The 21,440-nt window shown below is 41.7% G+C and overlaps 1 protein-coding gene across 1 annotated transcript in view; it reads left to right on the top strand.

Annotated features, from left to right (window-relative positions):
• CA12 (carbonic anhydrase 12) overlaps positions 1 to 3,416 on the top strand; it is a 46,563-nt gene extending 43,147 nt beyond the window's left edge. Inside the window, exons 9-10 of the mRNA XM_005285063.5 lie at positions 1,909 to 1,993; positions 2,944 to 3,416. Of these exons, the coding sequence (XP_005285120.2) occupies positions 1,909 to 1,993; positions 2,944 to 3,028 (170 nt within the window). The 3' untranslated portion in view covers positions 3,029 to 3,416. The remainder of the gene's footprint in view (positions 1 to 1,908; positions 1,994 to 2,943) is intronic.
• The last annotated feature ends 18,024 nt before the right edge of the window (positions 3,417 to 21,440 follow it).

Genomic DNA, 21,440 nt, shown 5'->3' with positions numbered 1-21,440 from the left:
GCAATGCTTTAAGTGACAGGCAATCTGCAGGGTCTGTCTTAAAAGCCACACATTAAAAATGACTACAAGACTAGTACCCAACCAGCACCATTTACCAAGGAGAAATAAAAAGTTATGAGGAAAATACCTGATCTATATTTCATTTCCAGTGTAACCTTAGTGATTAACCTTTCACTTTTTCCCTCTCTGCCCCCTTCATTTTGTCAAGATTCAGTACATGGTGGACTGAGCACGGGTATGTTGTTGGATTGCTAACAGCATATATACACAACAGCAATCTTTGTGATTCAGATTGATTGAGCTTCTCATTCTATGCAATTTTCCATTTCTGTCTTAAAGTGACCTTTCAATATCTAATGTACCTCTTTGCTGTAAGTTCTGCCCTATGGTTAACACTAATTATATTGAATTATAATGCATGATTTAACTAACCTAAAACAAATCAAATAATATACTTTTCACCCATAATATCCAAGTGCTATACAAAATGGCGTAAGCATTGTTATTACCATCTAACATGGAACATGAAGTGACTTGCCCAAAAAATCACACAGAGAGTCAGTGTCAAATCCAGGAATAGAGTTTAGGTTTCCTGTCTTCCAGTCCATCCAAACAATCACATAATTTAGCTCCTGTTTGTAAGCAACATTTCCTTTAAAGACATTCCGAATATGTACCCCACAGCCATCCTGCTGTTCTCACACCAGGAATGGTCTCTGGGGTTACAGAATCCATTGTTTAGGTGTAGTGATATTTTGATAGAAAAACCATTCAGTCTTTTGTTGCAGTTAATTGACTGGGTCAATGAACCAAAGCAAAGATTTCTAACACTAAAAAAAGGACCATTTATCAGCAGCAAAACCTCCCAAACAACTTTTAGGCACATTCCACCTGTTGTGGTTTTAAGTGTTCACTAACAGATGCAAAACACCCTCCCACCCCCCCAAAAACCAACAACCCTGCAAGAGCACTGTTAACATATGCATCTTTATGCCAGTTGAGAACAGCATGATGCAGAGCCTTTTACAACCACTTGTGCCAAGAGTAGTAGGAACAAACTTCAATTTGGAAGGTGGAGGAGATGGTGGGGAACTGCGTAGGGATGTGTTTTTATCCAGGAAACCACAGTAGAGCAAAACCTTATTGTGCACATACATGACTGCAACAGCAGCAGGCCTAAAGAGAAGCCTTTCTGACTTCCAGAGAGGCAAGAACAGAGGCAGCCATCTTTTGTTGAGCATAAGGGATGCAAGGTGGTATTATTGTGCTGTTTTCATGGAGTGCAGATATGCATGTCAAGTCAGTGTTTGCCCTTTGTTGTTGATGATTAAACTCACCCCAATTATTTACCAGTATCAGGTCTGCAGAATCTCAAGCTTGAGAGGGTTATCCAACACATCATCTCCAAAGTGCTTACAGACATGAACTAATGACATTTTTTAAATGTTATATTAATATCATGATTTAATCCGCTACCTCCTTTAACCTTTGTAGCAACACCTGAAAATAATATTCTCAATTACAAAACACACCACCTGCAGCAAGGACTACATTCAGCTGTGTTCTTTGGGCATAGAAAGAGCAGGAATTCGTTTGGCATTCTCTCTGATTTGGGCCCGATTCTTGAATTTTGCCTGTACTGAACAGAGATGTTAACTGACAACAGGCATAAAGAACCCTGATCCTGCAAGCTGCTCCATGACTCCTGTGCCAATTCAGTGCTCCTTGGGGCTCTGGGTGATTACAGACTTATGCCTATGTGGATCCGATTTCAGGATGGGGTCTTCAGGTTTGCATCTTTTGAGAAGTATACCTAGTAAAGGCATAAGTTTGCCATTTTACTTCCTTTAAGTAGCTTTGTACATCAAAGAAAGAAAACAAACTTGTGCATTTTCCTCCTTTTCCTAGGTGTTGTCCTTTCAGTTGTGTTAGCCAGTGTTCTTGGAGTTATCATCATGCTTGTAGTAGCCTTTTGGCTGCTTAGGAAGAAGAGGTAAGAGATTTTGCTGTCCCACCTTTGTTTGTTTAAACATGGTAAATATGTTGATTCTCCTCTATGATTAGTGGACCTGAGCAGACGAAACCCATTTCATAGAAAATAGAGAATAAATATGAACTCATGCTGGTGTACCGGAGATGACTTTTGTCCCAACGTACCTATCCCTCTACCCTAACCCCTATAGAGGTGCTCGTTTTTTTGCCAAAATACTTCAGCGATGCTCACATTAACCCCCCTTCTCCCGCCCCCCCCAAGATATGGAGTTCAGAGTGAGGGAAAGCCTTGTAGAATGAGTCTATGGAGAGCAGACTGAAATGCTTTCTGTCCTGGACAGCTCCAGGGAGTAGAGGCTAGGGAATGAGCTCCTTTCTCCTCCAACTCTGCATTCTAACTGGGGTGGACAGCTGGCTAGATGATGTGCTCTCTCCCAGCGTTTGCCATCTCTCACCCCCCTCTATTTGTTCTTTCCCTGATCCCATTTCTGTTGCTTAAAATTTACCTGCTTTTAGCTGCTCTCTGAATCTGCTGCTGTGCATATGCAGGTGGAAAGGAAGTCAGACTAGAAGAGGGTGGAGTTTTAGAATAAATCCCTACCACAGGAATGGTTATGTCAATTAAGGGACGAAGTCCTATATGAGATGTATGCTGAGAGCACTTGGCTTTTATAGCAATCAGTCTGGGTTAGTTCTGGAGGAGAGACCAAGGTTGCTTACTTCCCCTTTGCCTACTCAAAGTTTTCCCTTGTAATGAACACTAGCTTTGTATGGTGCATAAACTGTTATCCCTACATATTTTTAAGTACTGGCCCCAGTGAGTGGTGCAAAGTGCACTAGTACTGAAAGTATCACTCCATACCCTGAAAAATAACGTGTTTTAAATAGTCATTGATGCTTTTCTCTCATTGCAAAAAATTTCACTTTGCTAATATAATTATTTTGTTATAGTTGCAAAAAGGAACGAGAAGACAACAGAAGAGTCATCTACAAGCCAGCCTTTGACAAAGAGGATGACAACACCTCTAAAGTATGAATTCCTACTCTGCCACAGCAGTCTCTTTTCATTCATGGCATCAAGAGAAGTTTGCCTTGGGCAACATATTTCTTGTCTCCAGCCAGTTATAAACCTTGGATGCACTTTTAAAACAAAGCAGCCAAAACACTCTGTGGTACTCCTTGCCCACCTGAACCAAACCAGTTTTCTCCTAAGCATGAAAAGCAGTCAGAGAACTTTTTTGTTTTTATGACAAATATGACAAAATGTCACTGACATGAAGAAATGTCCAAAAACTACACACCTGTTAAAGTTTGTCCTAAATTACCTGGCAATCTAACCAAATGCTTGTCTATTTGCACAAGAGCTTAGAGAGATGTAATCAGCCAGTATTCTGGCTGGACTTGAAGACCATTTTCATAGAATCTTAGAAGAGACCTTGAGAAATTCATGTTGGGCCTTTTTAATTTATTAATTAATGATAAACTTGAGCTTTATAGGCTGTTCATGCGACATATTTCCCACAAAACACTGAAGTCTAAAGACATTCATTAATCAGTTATCACTACTGTATGGGGGTGTCTATATCCACTTCCCCACTAAAAATTAGAATTGGGTGCTTCTCCAACAGTGGGAGGTTTAGCAGGAGCGGCACCAGGGTTTTTGAGTAGCAGCCGTGTTAGTCTGTATCCGCAAAAAGAAGAACAGGAGTACTTGTGGCACCTTAGAGACTAACAAATTTATTAGAGCATAAGCTTTCGTGGACTACAGCCCACTTAGGCAGCAGCACTCCTACTCTGAGCATTCGGCAGCGGGGGTCCTTTCACTTCACGTCTTCGGGGCACTTCGGCGGCAGGTCCCAGAGCGAGTGAAGGACCCCCCAACGCCAAATTTCCGCCGAGGATGGCAAAATGCCACCCCCCAAATCCTGCTGTCCTAGGTGACCGTCTAGGGTCGCCTAGTGGAAGCGCCAGCCCTGAGCTTTCGTATAAACCAGGTCTCCTAGACCTGCTAGTGTAGATCAACCAGTAGCATGGTTTATATGATAGTTGTTAATTGCAGTGGACAGTCTTCTATACTAGCACAGCCATTGGTGGAGCTGCAACAGTGGGAAATATTAGGGGGAAGAGGCTAGCATAGATATAACCAAAGCCTCTTGCTCAGTCAGTGGGGTTTGAACCTAGAACCTCCAGTGTTAGACATTTATGTCTCTCTACTACTTGTGCTAAAGACTCCTAAGCTAGTTGCTGTATAAGACTCATTACCTGTTATGTGTCAATTGCTAAAGGGTGAGGAAAATGATGCTCTCCTTGTGTGATTTCCATAGATACAACCTAAACCCTTCCTCACATTTTATTGTGCTAATTTTATTTTAAATTTGTGCCTGAATGATGGGGGGATAATGCAATTACTACTTTTAATCAGTCTGCTTTCCATTATAATCATGAAGCTGATTCTTTTGATTGTATGAAATGAGTATTGACTTAGTTGTCTAAATTTAGCAATTTAATTATTAGAAGAGAAAATGTATTTAATTAGAATTATTGTCTGAGATCTCATAAAATGAGTACAGTTAAAGTTTTCACTGGCTCCAGCATTATCTCCATTATGCATCTTCAAAAGTGTTTAGCATGGATTAACTCTGCTTCCATTGAAGACAATGGGAGATTTATCATCGACTTCAGTGGGAACAAAATCAAACTAATCTCAATCTCCATATATAGGGAATCCCTCTAGAACCTGTATTACTGAAATTTTAGGTGTGACACTAGGGTAACATCTCAGCAATTTGAAAGGCTCACGCATGACTTGCCAGGCAGGAACTCAATCATAGTAGAGATGGGCCTGAAACACAGTCCCAGATCTGAACGCCAATGAACATTGGGGAAGTTCCGATCAGAACTTTGCAGCTTGGATCCATTTCCCTTCTGAAGTGGCTCAAGCATACACGATTGTTGGCATACAGTATGAAGAATTAGCACTGGGAAGGAAGACAGTTATTAATACTATAATTACCAAGAATATGATATGTTTGAACTTTCAAATTAAGCACACTGATAGAAGTTATGCAGTTAATAGTCTGACTGGTATCATCATCCTTCCCCTTTTCCCTATTAATTATTTATTTGTTATGTCTTGTCAAGCTAGAGTGTAAGCTGCTGGGACCAGGAATTTTGTCTGTATAGCACCTAGGAAATCCTAACTGGAGCCCCAAAGCTCTATTGGAATAAATATTTTGTGGGCTCAGAGGTTCAGGAAACTTTCAAGAGATGCAGAAAGAAAGGTACGAAGGGAAGAGGGTTAAATTGAAGCCATAAAACTTTCTGCAAAGTCTAATTTTAATATCGATTGTCACTATTCTTCTTATTAATCACTCTAATAAACCTCATGATGCAACAGAGCAGAATGCCACTATGAATGGAGTTAGACCTGAAATCACTTTGGTCCAATACACTGTCCTCCCGGAATTCTTTTGTGCTCATCAGGATGTGCTCTTTTAAGGGTTAATTTCAAAGATCAGAGTTTGCTTTTTGTTCTGCTTAATCACCACCTTTTTCCATCTGCCAAAGGGACAACTAATTTCTGACAAAACCTTGCTTTGAGTGGCTCTATCCTGTCATGACAGGTGGCAGTCACACTCCTATATGGAAGATGTTAATATCAATGTGATATCTGCAGTGGCACCGGCAGAGCAGGCGGTTCAGCCTGACTGGCCTGACCCATCGATGGACGACTACAAAGGGAGGCCAGGCTGACGTATGACCTGCCACTGTCACTGGAGCGGGAGGAGCAGCAGCGCCGGCAGTGGTGCTGACCACAAGACTGTGATCACATCATGGAGGAATGGTACCGCCGGTAGCAGCTGCTCTGAGATTGGCTCCAGCGGGCAGATCCGCGATAGTGAGGCGCTGGCGATCAATGTCCAGGGCTGTGGAAGTGGTGCAGTAGTGGGGTCCTGAAGTGAGACAACGAACGGGAATGGCGTCGATGTTCGTGTCGCGACTGGCTACGATAGCCCCTCTTAGACAAGGGCCTTCAGCAGCATCTGCCTCGGTCCCGTCGGTGTCCGCTCTTCGAGGTGCAGCGGTGCCTGGAATCTCTGTCAGTTGGAACCCAGCCAGACAACCTGGTGAGGGTCGATGGTGACCTGCATGGACTATGCACGGGACGGTCGCCGAGCGGCAAACAGCGTCAGGAACATTCCCTTGCCCATGACCGGTACCGAGCCGGGGGCGACTGCGGAGATCCCAGCGCCGCCTTGCCTCTGGACTGCAGGGTCAACATTGGCGGTGCTTCTGGTACCGGCATGGACATAACGTCCCGGGCCACTTGCAGGGCTTCTGACATGGAGAACATCCGGACATCCAAGGAAGCCTGCTCCAAATGGGACAGGCTACTCCGCTCAATCTGAGTTGGAGGCCTAGAGGCCATTGGGGACCAAGGACTTGCCCAACATGGGTCTAGCCTCTCCCCCAGTCTTGCTCCGGTGCCGCGGCGGCGAAGGCCTCTTCTTAGCCTTCTTGGCGTGCCCTGTGGATGGGGAGTGGTGCTGACGGGTAGACGGTGTCGGGGGAGGGGGGGGTCGCCTGGATGGCCTGGAGCCTAATGTCTCTCTCTCTCTCTCGGTCCGAGGCTTAAACAACTTGCAAATCTTGCAGTGATCGCTGAGATGGGTTTCACCCAAAAAGTGTAAACAGTCTGCGTGCAGATCATTTATTGGCATCGGTCGCCTACAAGTGTCGCACAACTTAAAACCCAAGGCACGCCCCGGCCCATGCGCACTAACTAAACTAAACTAAACCTAGGGTGACCAGACGTCCCGATAAAATTGGGACTGTCCCGATTTTAAGGAATTTGTCCCGATATTTTGTTTCGGGCCTTTTTTTTTTTCTCTCCCCCACACACACTCACCCATCTGGGTCTTCAGCAGCAATTCAGCGGAGAGTTCTTAAGTCGCTGACGGTCTTCGGCAGCAGGGGCTTCTATCTTTGGTGGCAATGTTTATCACCCGCCGCCGAAATACCGCTGAAGACCATCAGCAACTGAAGGACTTCTGCTGAATTGCCGCCGAGGACGCGGACGGGTGAGTGTAAAAAAAAAAAAAGCCCCACCACAGCAGTCTTGATATTTTCCCCTTACCATCTGGTCACCCTAACTAAAACTAATCAAACTACTAACTACAGGTATTACTACACTGAACAAACAAGAGATCTGGGGAGAGCTGCAGCAAAGCTGGAGCAGAGCAGTTCCGAACCACCTTCACTGGCAGCAAGAAGGAACTGAGGGTGGGGAGAGCGTGCAGCGCCCCTTATACAGCGCCATGGAGGCACCACTTTAGGGGTGGCTGGGGGCGCTCCCCTACGGGTACTGCTAGGGGGAAAACTTCCGACACCGGTGCACGCAGTGAGCACGCACACCTACTGTGGAATACACATGAGCAATCACTCGAAGAAGAATATTTAATGCAATACATGACATCGTGACACTGATAAAGCTTGAGCTGACCTCAAAAGTCGGAGATATTTGTAACCAGGAATCTGTATATAATTTAGAAAATAGCATCCTTTACATTAACATTTGAGAGTTCAGTGATGCAGGCTTTTTAAAAATTTATTTTAATAAATTATAGTAAGTCTAGTCCTTAAACATAAGTTATGATTTCAAATTTAATTTTAAACAGGTTTACTTTGAAAAAGAAATGTATTTAAATAAAACACCTGATTTATATAAAATCTTTTTTTTTTACTTTAAAAAAATCAATCATCATCAACCCTGATATAGGATTTTGGAAGTCCCCGTCTTCCAAAATATTAATACTACCACTAATTACTCTTGAAGTTGGCAGTCTCAGTTGCACCAGTGATGCAACAGACCATGGAAATAATAAATAAATAATAACAATAAAAATCCTCACTCCAGATAAAGGATAAAGCAGATTCTTAGGGCAGTGTTGGGGAATCTTGTACTATTGCTGTCAGTACCGTGCCTGTGCCACACAGAGAATCTTTCAGTCTCGAGAGCTCTCACTCACTCCTCTAAATTCACAAACTGTGAAGGTGCAACTACTTTACTCCTGGGAGAATTCTGCACCCGCAAATCCAAAATTCTGCACCCAAAATGCAAAATTTTATTTGTCAAAATAATGCAATACAATCACACCAGTTTCACTTATTTTGGTAATTTATTTAAACTACCATACAGAAAAAAAAAATCACAGTTACTGTTCAGCATTTCCTAAACACATGAAAGTTAAGTTACGAATACTCGGTAATCAAAACCCCGCATTCCAGTTATAATCCTGGATTTTCATTTAAATTACATTACTTTTATTTTGGTGATTGGTGTTCAATAAAGTAGAATTGAGCTTTAAATTGCTCAGACTTTCACACAAGAAAGTCACACAGTTTTGCTAATCATTGTCCTAGATTTTTTTTAAAAAATGGATAAGTAAAATAGCTCCTGAGCTGTAACCTAACCCCATTGTGCCTCTCTGGCACAGGAATAAAAGTGAGAAAGCACATAGACCCTTCCTAGGTGAGGAGTATATTACTGTCATTCAGGGCATGTCTTCACTACCCGCCGGATCGGCGGGTAGCAATCGATCTACTGGGGATCGACTTATCGCGTCTAGTGAAGACGTGATAAAATCGATCCCTGATCGTTCTGCAGTCGACTCCGGAAATCCACCGCGGCAAGAGGCGGCAGCGGTCGACTCGCCGCCGTCCTTCCAGCCAGGTAAGTCGACCTAAAATACGCAACTTCAGCTACATGAATAGCATAGCTGAAGTTGCGTATCTCAGGCCGACCCCCCCCTCCCCGTAGTGTAGACCTAGCCTCACAATAAGGCTCCTTTACACCACTCTGGCAAGGTAAAGGAGCTTTAACTGACTAAGGCTAGGTCTACACTACGGTGGGGGAGGGGGCGGGTCGACCTAAGATACGCAACTTCAGCTACGTGAATAGCGTAGCTGAAGTTGCGTATTTTAGGTCGACTTACCTGGTTGTAAGGATGGCGGTGAGTCGACCGCTGCCGCGCCGCCGTCGACTCAGCTTCCACCTCTTGCCATGATGGATTTCCAGAGTCGACGGCATAGCCATTGGGGATCGATTTTATCGCGTCTTCACTAGACACGATAAGTCGATCCCCAATAGATCGATTGCTACCTGCCAATCCGGCGGTTAGTGAAGACATGCCCTAAGAATGGGAACAATTAATGAATATTAGCAGCCTGCCTGCTTAGTTGTTACATTTCTGCTCTGCCTCAGGGACAGCCTGCTTCACACAGCCTACGCCTTCAAACCCAGGATGCAGCAACAGCGAGGAGAGGGACAGAATGAATCTCTCTCACTCATTCACACACAGGCAGGCGCCCACCCCCACCCCCTTAATGCCTCTCCATGGATCCACTCAGACCCAGCCTCTCTTCTCCCGCCCCCCCCGCCGATCTGCTGCCTGCTCCCAGAAGACACGCCCGGGCTGTTGCAGAAGGGGCGTGTGTTTGCCACAGATTTCTTGGCTCCCCCATTTTTTTGCAGAGGAGCCAAGAAATCTGCAAAAGGTATGAATTCTGCGCCCCCAACCAGGCACAGAATTCCCCCAGGAGTAACTACTTTAACCAGTGATACTCAGACTGCGGCTCACAGGCCACAAGTGGCTCTTTAATGAGTCTCTCTGCTGCACGTGATATTAAAACACTGGTTAATAATTAAATCACACAATCAGGATACTTTTACTATGTTATTAACCAATTAAGTTATCAACTTGCACTAAGTTATTAACTTATTTACTGTGAGAATATATTACACACAAATATTTCCCATCATACTGTTTAAGTATGAATAATACTACAGTAAATGAAACAATGAATTCACACTACTATGGCTTTTTTGGATAATGTTGATTGCTAATTTGGCTTGTGAACCACTGAGGTCTCTGTATCACTGACTTAGACTATGTCTACACTACAGCTTATGCTGGCATAATTTATGTTGCTCAGGGTGTAAATAAACGCTGGCATTGATGCTCATATGCACACCGCTATGTCGGCAGGACAGCGTCTCCCGCCGACATAGCTTCTGCCATTCATGGAAGTGGGGTTTTTATGCCAATGGGAGAGCTCTCCCCTGTCGGCACAGAATGTCTTCACCAGATGGGGGAGCTGTATTGGTACAGCTGCGTCGCTGCAGCGCTGTACGTATAGACATGGCCTTAGAGAGTAAAAACAAGTAATTAGCTGGCTGAAGTTCATTTGAGTTACTACATCTAAAGCTTCAGCCCTACCTAATGCCCAAGGGCTCAGCTCAGCAATAAACATTCAACCATACCACATTATTTCCCAATTAAGTTTAATCATCTAATTTCTCTGGAGTCAAAATATTTACAGGCTTCTAACAAATCAGCAAATATAAAAGGCAAAATAATTACAATAATAATTACTATGAATCACCTCCTGAAGTTTCTCTCTACTGTTACTCACACCTTCTTGTCAACTGTCTGACATAGGCCATTCTCTTACCACTTCAAAAGTTATTTTTCCTCCCTCGGTATCCTGCTGTTAATTGATTTATCTTGTTAGACTGACCTTACACTTGGTAAAGCAATCCCCATCCTTTCATGTATTTATACCTGCTCCTGTATTTTTCACTTCATGCATCTGATGAGGTGGGTTCTAGCTCACGAAAGCTTATGCCCAAATACATTTGTTAGTCTCTAAGGTGCCACAAAGACTCCTCGTTGTTTCTCCTGAAGTTGTTCTTTTAAAAAATAAATAACAGGTTGCCCTCAGTAGCTACATATATATGCTTAGGATTTTAAACACTGAAATGAATATTTATATCTCTAAATATTTATCTGTCCAATATTTCCACTTACAAATTAATCGGTGACTAAGACTAAACCCAAAGTTTTCAGTTCAGATGAACTGACTGCATAATAGAAATTTAGAAGATGGATAAAGTACAAGGGAAAAGCCAAACTGTAAATGAGGAAAGCATACAGTTGATGGATCATGTATGAACAAAAATATTACTTATTAGAAATGTTAGGGCAATATAAGGCATGCCCAGACACTAGGGCTACCGGACCTAAAACCAATCCAAATATATCATCAAGTAAATTGGATGCCAACAAAAAGTGTTTGAAAAGAACATGCTGCATAAATTCGGTTAATTTTGCAGTATGGAGAGAGCCTAAAACAGTTTTACGACACAAGGCTTGTATTCTACAAAGGTTAACTGATAGCCAAAAGACTTTGTATCCAGCCTCTGATACGCTTCTAAACCAGTTTAACAATAAAATTCTAAATTATACTGAGTGGTGACCAAGTCATTGGCATCCTAGATGATGATCACCAAACATTAAAACTGAATCCAGTGCAACTGATACACAAGAGTTTGTGGCAAAAAACCATTGGGGAAACTGGATGAAAGGAGTGTGGAACAAATCCAGACAGGTCAATATTTGGTGCATGGGTATTTCATAAGAGGTTATGATGATCAATTCTCTCATGCAGCACTATGACAGAAATCTAAAACCAGAGAGCTGCTGTATTTTACCAAATACCACCAAAGCAGTTCTCTGACACCAAAAAAGGAGCAAATATAAGGTTAAAATAGAATGGAAACCTTAAAGATAGTGGCCAATATACAACCAGATTAACACGTGTATTGCATGTATCAGTAATTAATATTTGGTGATATGCATATGAATATTAAAATTATGAATAAAACTTTTCCTTTTAAGAATGAGCAGACAGTAGAAGGTAATTTTAAGTATAAAATGGAGCAGGAGGAAACTTACTCCATAGCACTTCTTCTCGCATATGGCTTCTGAAGGCACAATGAATTAGATATTGAGTAAGTGATGTAGACACTATCATGACAATATCATCTGGAGACATCAAGTGCATTAATCCACCATCAAGATGATAAAGAGGGCAATCCATAACTGTTTGTTCTTGAGCTCTACAGTGGCATCCCATGCATGCTACTTGAATTACAATGAATACTCTGACTTAGTATGTGGAAGAGAGATTTCCTCCTGTGTACACTTTATAATTCATTTTCTTGAGCACACAGTTCCAAAGAAGGCCATGTAGCTAATCAAGTTCTAGCCAATATACATATCCTTTGATGCCCACACAAGTTGGGAATATCATTTAGATCACTCCCCTTCAACTCCCCCCCCGCCCCCAAGCTCCTTTTATAAAACACCATTTAAATCCTATTTGGCTCTTTGGAATCTTGATCGGTCTCAGAATTTGTACTAATTTATACAAATACATGTTTCAATACTTACACAAATGTTGATACTAGCAAAATAAGGAAGGTGACATTTAAATATGTGATATGATGTGCTGGAGCAAATGATATCTCAATGTACCAAATTAAGTTCATTACTGGTGTAGGTACTTCTACTAATTCAGTCATTTTCAAATATTAAACTTCATTAACCACACAGACAGAATCTGGATGATTTCTGGTGCAAACACAGGTTGAGAAATTCTATTGAAGGTCATCTACATGCAATTGATCCTGGATGAATTATAAACTGTTTGGAAAAGTTTCTTAGTTCTCTAACTCACTTTATACAGCTGACATTTAAAAACAAAACCACAAAATTCAATTTAAAACTCCAGTGCCTCCTTCACTTCCCTGAATTACGGAAGTATTTAAGGCTCTTGATAGCAAATGACAATGTTGCTTAATTATAGATTTGGCCCCAAGTATTCCAAAGCCTTAAGCAAAACAACTTGTGTGGTCCACCAAGCTCACACCCTGCCTCACAGCTTTCCTTCCCATACTCCCATCTGTCTCAAGCCAACCTCCACCCCTTAGACTGTGCTAACCTCTCCCTTCACCCTTGCTGAGTCACTACAATCACTGGTAAAATCCTAAAATGGACCAAGAAACCAGGTTGTGCAGCCAAAGTACAATTTTCTGCCTGAAAGTATAACAGATAGGGCAATTAAGTATTTGAGCATATGCTGGGGTGAGCTCACTAGAGCTAGCCAGACAGGACTGTGGCTAGGGAATTTAGAATGAGGAGCTACTAAACCAGGCCCCCTGAGACTGCTGCTAATTAATTATTATAGTTTAGCTAACAAACATGACTTCAACCACTTGGTAAGATAGGCTAATATCCCAGAATCTTCACTAGTAGCAACCACCTAGTGTTTAAAATATTCTTGGTGTCTCAAACGCTAATGAAATCATATAAGTCTCAGCATTAGCACTGCTGTATTGTTATGGGTGGATCTGAAAAAATATCTGCTGACAACTGAGTCTAAGTAATTAAATTAAAAATCTCTATCAGGTGTTTGTCCTATTCTTGAGAAAACAGACTCTATGGAAGATACAGGCAATGTGTCCTGTGAACAGGGCATTATACAGAATCTGAGACCTGCATTCTATTCCTGTCTCTACCACAAACACATTGTGTGATCCTGGGATGATCACAGCACCTCTGTGCTGCAGTTTGCCCATCTGTACAAAAGAGACAATTATAATGACCTTCCTTTGTAGACCACTAAGATCTACAGAAAGTGAAGTGTTATGTAAAACCTACATTAAAAACGGTCAACTCAAAGACACAAAGAATACACGTTTTTCACATTAGTTTCCAGAAACAAAATTTATCTAAAAATTAGGTTAAAACTACAGAAGTTGCATTACAGTTGTATATATTTTAAGTACTATCAAATTTATCAAAATACTTCAGTAAATCCTATATCCGCCAGCGCAGAAGGGCAACAATATTTATATAGTGCTTCTAAGGGTGGGATCCACAAAAGAGACTTGGGTGTTGCAACACTGATCTTCACAATGCCTAACTTTAAGGTGCCTAGAAATTCACAGAAACGCACAGCAATCCACAAGGCCCTCTGGGTTAGGTGCCTACATTCCCTATACAATAAACAGGAAGAGACAGGTGCCGAAGAATGTGATCCACAAAAACCAGCATGCTAGGCAGGGAGCTGCTTAAGCTAGCCAATCATTTTAAAGTTTTTATACACAGTGGAACAGTCATTGAGCCAAAGAGAGAGGGACTGACTCTGAAGTCCAGAGCTAGGGCACCCATCTGGGAAGTGACAGACCCCAGATCCAGTCCCTCTGCTCCAATCACTCTTTTGTTATTTATACAAAGTGGAGCAACTTCAACAGAAAAGACTGAAGTGTTCCACATCAGAATATCCCATAGCTAAGTGGTTAGAACACCTCTCCTGAGATGTGGGAGACTCCTGTTCAAATCCTTTCTCCCCTCTGCATAAGAAGGGGAATTGAACCTGGGTCTCTCATGACCCACACAAGTGCTCTAACCACTGACCTAATAGTCATAATGTAGGTGGCAATGACACCATCACTGGATTTTGAATGGGACTTTGTGAATGCCCTACTGAATTGGGCCATGCATGTGACTAAGGACTTGTCTACACTAGCACTTTACAGCGCTGCAACTTTCTCGCTCAGGGGGTGTGAAAAAACACCCCCCTGAACACAGCAAGTTTCGGTGCTGTAAAGCGCCAGTGTAAATAGTACACCAGCACTGGTAGCTACGCCCCTCATGGAGGTGTTTTTTTAGAGCGCTGGGAAAGAGCGACTACACAAGACACGTTAAAGCGCTGCTGTGGCAGCGCTTTAAGGTTGCCAGTGTAGACTAGCCCTAAGGCTGCACAATGCCCATCTTCCCTCGGTTTGTAAATCTCTTTGGAGCTCAGGCAGAGAGATAGGACATATGCAGTGCTCCTCCCTCTAGGCATCCAGAGGCCTGAGGAGGAAACATAGGCACTTATAGGAAGCTTTCACCCTGAAAACTCAGGCACAGAGTTTAGGTGCCTACAGAGTTTGGCGGGAATTTTGTGGATTGCAGTGGAGCCAAAACCAGAACTTAGGTGCCTAAATCCCAACTTAGGCACCTAAGGACCTTTGTGGATCCCACCTAATATTTCTAGTTTGCACGTAGCAACCTTCCTAGGAGTTACCTGGATTCTTCTGCAAAGACAATAGTCTTAGATGAGCAGAGAAACTCTGTATGTATTATACTGCTCATGCATCTCAACCCTCCAAAAACCAAATGGAAAACAGACAAAATACATGCAACACTCAAACTGAGGTACAGACCAAATGTAAACATGGAACAATGCAGAATTACATTAACATATATAAAGTTTTCTATAGCCTTAATGTGAATTATCATTGCTAACAATTTTCAATAACCAACAATCATCACTAGGTTTCCAAAAAGCCAGTTTAATTTAGGACTAAAATGAGTGTGATACACCTTTACCTCAATATAACACTATCCTTGGGAGCCAAAAAATCTTACCACGTTATAGGTGAAGCCACGTTATATCGAACTTGCTTTGATCCGCCGGAGTGCACAGGCCCGTGCCCACCCCCACCCCGGAGCGCTGCTTTACTGTGTTATATCCGAATTCGTGTTATATCGGGTCGCGTTATATCAGGGTAGAGGTTATCAAGTTCAGGTGTGACACTCAAAACTTACCAAGTTATCTCATCTCCCCCTTTCAATATTTGTATTGATCCCAGTGCCCTCCAATTCTCATGCATTATATTTATCATAATTTTGTTGTACTGTAAAAAATCTGACACACTAATTTAAAAAAAACTGTACCAATCCCATACCAATTATTCCCCCATTTCTTTTCTGGATCATTCATTCTCTCTACTGACACATTAACAATTAACGCATAACAGTTTCACAGTTCTGCCAATTAAAGGTCGCAAGTGAGGAAATAAAATAGTACCAAAGGCAATTCAAATCTCCTTTTTATTTCTCTTTGATAAATACCAATGCTTAAATAAGAGTGTTGTCACAGTATTACATTTTAAAATCAACATGACTTGGTAGTTCAGTATTGTTAAATGGCACAACACTTTACAGTTAACAAAGAGACCATTTTAACTGCTCGAGTCCAAAGTTAATATATGTTTAAACATATGTAAATATAATTGCAAAAATAAAAACCTACCCTCAAATAAAACAAAAATATTTCATTATTGTGATAAAACCTTACCATATGTTTTTAATCACACAAAGAGTTGCCTTTCACAATGTCTGTTCCTTACAAGCATTAGGGGACTTGGCAGCTCAGGGAATTAGAAATGGGTTATGGACATTTACCTCTAGGTTTGAACAGAGCCAAGGTTCATGATCTACAGAAACCATTGTGCCAATGTTCTCTGTTATGCCAGCATAAATCCACAGTACTTCTTCCTTTGACATCCAGTTTCATTCTGTTATCCAGACTGAGTAACTTCATTCAAGTCAAGGAGCAGAATTCAGTCTGATTCCCTGACAATAATTTAGATGCCTATGTAAAACAAACTGTTGATCCTAGTCCTATTCCTAGTGGACAAGAATCCACACGCAGACATTGGCATCCTTGTTGGTAGTGTACCCAGAAAGGATAAGGAACGTCTAATCACCAAAAGTGAGTCATCAATGACAGGGTTGAGGCAACTTGGTTCAGTAGTGTGGGGCAGCATCCCATTGGATGGATACGGGGCCTTTAAAAAAAATACAAGTACAGTACAACCTCAGCGTTATGGACACCAGAGTTCTGAACTGACCAGTCACAGGCACACAGAGCAAATACAGTACAGTACTGTGTTAAACAATGAAAGTTTAAAAAAATTGACAAGGTAAGGAAACTGTTTCTGTGCTTGTTTCATTTAAATTTAGATGGTTAAAAGCAGTATTTTTCTTCTGCATAGCAAAGTTTCAAAGCTGTATTATGTCAATGTCCAGTTGTAAACTTTTGAAAGAACAACCAGAATCTTTTGTTCAGAGTTACAAACATTTCAGAGTTACAAACAACTTCCATTCCTGAGGTGTTTGTAATTCTGAGGTTCTACTGAAGTAAATTCACCTTTAAAATTAAAAATTAATTTAAAAAAAGCCATTTTCTTCTTATACTCTGAGGCAGACATCTCCAGCAACGTTCATTAACTCTAGTTCACAAACCTGCAACAAGGATTAAAGACAAAAGCTTCTTAAAACTTGTATACGGTGTATGAGAAGATACAAAGTAACAACACTGTAGTGTTAACCAGCTTTATAAAAATCTCTTCATTACTAGGGCCATGTTAACTTAGGATCAGAAAAGCACTTGAACATAAATTACTTTGTGATGACTCGGTAACAAATTTATTTTACTAAGCTAATAAACTGGAAGCAAACAAAAGGAAGCTCTGGCACTGGGTTTAGAAATATCCAATTTACATTATGAAATATGCTAAATATTTTTTAAATTTTTCAGTTGACAAATTTTTGAATTAGCAAAAAATTAAAAACCTCAGACACTAATTACTATTAACACAAAATTTGAGATTTAGAGATCATTTCAGAAAAATGTATTTCGTAATCACTTTCTCATTAATTGGTACACAGAAGTGCCATCAATAGAGGGCACCTGCTGTCAGTAAACACAAAATATGGCCCTATACTTGTACAGGAAAATAGGACTCTGTATAGCAGATCTCTTTGGAGGTCTCGTGCTTATATTTTAGTTTTTCCTCCATAGAAAATGGATTAATGATAAAGGGAAATTTTTTGGGTGAAGGGAGAAACAGGTTACAGACATTCATAATAAATGTTGGTTGTAATGTTGCTGGATATTAGAGAGACACAGTGGGTGAGGTCACATCTTTTACTGAACAACTTCTGACAGTAAACGAGACAAGCTTTGAAGCTCCACAGACCTGAAGAAAAGCTTGGTGGAGCTCAAAAGCTTGTCTGTTTCACCAACAGAAGTTGGTCCGATAAAGGATACTACCTCACCCACCTTGTCTCCGTAGTTGCAATAAATGGCATTTGGGAGTAAACATTTTGCAATTAGATTTTTAAGATTCCCTGGCCCTTTTCTTTCAGATAGAACAGGCATTTTTCCAAGATGGAAGGGGAATGTCTTTTTGGAACGCATGTATTTACTTACAGAAGTAACTTGTGTGTGCCAATGGAAGAGTGAATTACCCTCCAAATACAGGTATTTAAGACAGGAAAATAAAGTGGAAAAAAGCATTTAACATTGTTATTTAAGTTTCTTTCTGCTCAGAGTACAACAATTTCAATCTTTTACTACTGTCTTCAAAAGGAAGGGAGATTCTGACATCACCAGTATATTTCAAATGTTGTCCAGCCACTTCATTTTTGTAAGTGAAGGCAACCTACCGTTGTCTTTGATAAGAGCATCAAAAAATTGAGCTGCCATTGTTTATTATGTCTCATGTCACCCGTCAATATATTACATATCAAGACAGGAATGTCTTCATTTAAAAAAAGAGTCTTAAAAAACCCCAACAAAATGAAGTCTCATCCAAAGAGGAGGAATTCATTTAAAATCACAGTTCTGTCCCCCCTGGGAACATGCTGAAAACTCCTTCTCACCCTGCTGAACAATCTAAGTAATATAGGCTGCATTCAAGTACTGTGAGCCCACCTCAGACTTTCAATTAAACCTACATTACCAATCTACTGTGCTACAGGATCCTGAGCCCAAGTGCCCCTAGTATTACAAATGTATTGTGCTGATAGGGTGCACCAGTCATTACAGCTATTCAAGCTGCTTGTCACTGTGTGTCTTGGTGCCCTACAAGGATGTACTGGTTTGTCATTTTAACATGCTTACATTTCAGACTATCATGTTACAAAATATAATTCAGGGAGGAATAAATTAGGATAAATAAATTAAGCAACTCACAAAACTGTAGATAAATCTTAATACACTAAATATTTTGTTTGTTTTAAACCAAGTAAACCAAAGGAACACAGTATATACTGAAATGTTGCTTTTATAATACTTATGCTAAAAAACTCATTACTGAAAACACCTTATTAGACCCAGGTGTGAATGTAGCTGTCCAACCCATTCACATTATCCATTGTACATTATACTGTAATGATATGGTAGATATACATGTGGGAAACAGACTCAGCAGCATTCATTTCATGTAAAAAAAAAATGAGTATCAATTCTGAGGTGCCTTACTCCTTCTTTACTTCATGGTTTGGGTAAAACTTTTAACCACTCTGGAAGAAGTTTATTAAAATAGCAGCTATGTGGCTTTCTTCAATGAGAACAAACTCCAGGGTATCCCCTCAAAGTTTATATAACAGAGATGAAAGGCAGTGTACTATAACTTCGTTTCAACGGGCAGCCTTATAATGAAAAGCCTCAAAAGGACAGCTATATTAAACAGTATGTGTATTGGATTTGTTAAAAATTTGTTAAAATTTTTACCTTGTCTTCAGAAATCTAGCAGCATAAAGGCACAACATATCTTCCAAGACTACACTACAAAGTTAGGTCAACATATGCCGCATTAGGTCTAGTTAATAATTTATGTGTCTACACTACCGAGTCCCTTCTGCCGACCTAAAGGGCTTGTAAAGTCAACTTCTGTACTCCACCTCCGTGAGAGGCGTAGCGCTTCAATCAATGTGTCAATATGGGGATAGTGTAGACATTGCACCGTGTAATTCGAATGAATTGGCCTCCAGGAGGTGTCCCACAGTGCTCTGCTGTGATCGCTCTGGAGAGTGCTTTCAACTCCACTGCACTTCAGCCAGTACACAGGAAACAAACGGCTCCCTGTTAAAGCCCCAGGAACTTTTGAATTTTCATTTCCTGTTTGATCGGCGTGGAGAGCTTGCCAGTATAGCTGTCAATGGATGCTGGAGGCCACAGGAGGTAATGGATCTTACTGTTGTGTGGAAAGAAGAGTCTGTGCAGGCAGAGCTCCAAACCAGCAGAAGAAACGCTGACATCTATGCCAAAGTCACACAAGGCATGGGGGAGAAAGGCTACACCAGGGACACACAGCAGTGCCACAGGAAAATAAAGGAGTACCAGAAGACAAGGGAGGTGAACAGTCGCTCTGGTTCTGAGCCACAGACATGCCACTTCTATAACGAGCTGCATGTGATCCTAGGCGGTGACCCCACCACCATCTCAAAATGCTCTGTGGATACCTCCCAGGAGCCCCGGGCGACCTCAGGCAACAACAAGGAGGACATTGTTGACAAGAACAGGAGTACGTGTCCACGAAAGCTTATGCTCTAATAAATTTGTTAGTCTCTAAGGTGCCACAAGTACTCCTGTTCTTTTTGCGGATACAGACTAACACGGCTGCTACTCTGAAACCTTTGCAGAAAGTTTCTGGAAGGACACTTTCCTACGTCACTCCAGTATTAACTCTTCTGGCATCATTGCGGCACACAGCATTGCAGCATAAGGACCAGGTCGGTACCCAGACACTTGCTGCATCTGCTCCCTTTCGGCCTCAGTTACCCTCAGGAAAGTAATATTGCTTATGGTCACATAGGGGAAGGTTTTAAATGCTAGTCCTTAAACTGCAATTCGATAAGTAACCCACCCATTTGGTGAATTCTGGATCACACAACCACACTTTCCCAAGAGTGCCCTCCTGTGTGCTTGGAAGGGATCACCACGTATTACAGACAGCATTTAAAAAGGGGAGGGAGGGGCGACACTTCCTGTTTGTCTCCCTTCCACCCCAACCCGGTGCCGCTTTTGTAACAATCAAACTATTTGTGGGTCTTTACGCTAGTGCCTGTCCTCTAGCACCATCCAGGTTGCTACAGGAAAGGGGGTTGTGCTGAGATTACAACCATTGCTCCCAAGGATGTCTTAACAAAAGTTGCACCACAAGACCCATGCCTTGTGGCCTTACTCACCATGGCTGTAGCAGCAAACCGACTCTTGCCGTATATAGTGGTTCTCCTTAAGTTGTGGCTTGCAGGGAAGTGCATTGAGGGATGATTCTTTTATAAAAAGATTTAACCTTGCACCAGAAACAATGTATGCACTGTCAATGCTACCCTTGTGCTTTGTATTCTTTGCAGCTGAAACCTTGTCCATAAGCGCATCTTCCACGCCGGGACAGAGACTTTCCCAAATTAGAAGATGGAAAAAGACTACCTGGGAGACAAGTTCAATGAGTTAATGCGTGCCTCTGAGAGTGACAAAACGGAGCTCAGCACATGGAGGATTGCACTGTCAGAAAGTCTGCACAATGACCATGAGGACAGAAGAGCATGCAGGGAACATGAGCGTGACATGCAGGACGAGATGGTGTGGATTATGAGAGAGTAAACAGACATGCTGAGGCGTCTGGTTGAGGTTCAAGAAAGGCAACTGAACGCTAGAGTCCTGCTGCAGCCTACGGTGAACCTTCTGCCATCGTCGCCAAGTTTCACATATCCCTTGCGCTCAACTCCAGGAGAGAGTACAAGGACCCGAAGGCGCCCATTCCCACACCTTTGATTGTTATTGCAGTGCAAATGTGTAAGCAAGCTGTCCTTGTTCCCCCCCCCCCCCCGCCCCCATGTTATCAGCCCTTTTGCCCCAGGTTACCTTACTTTTCTTGCTGTCTCTCAGTGTTTGCAAACATAATAAAAATCAATGGA

Source organism: Chrysemys picta, chromosome 10, assembly GCF_011386835.1.
Source record: "Chrysemys picta bellii isolate R12L10 chromosome 10, ASM1138683v2, whole genome shotgun sequence".
NCBI lineage: Eukaryota > Metazoa > Chordata > Testudines > Emydidae > Chrysemys > Chrysemys picta.
This window is presented reverse-complemented; position numbering and strand designations above follow the sequence as displayed.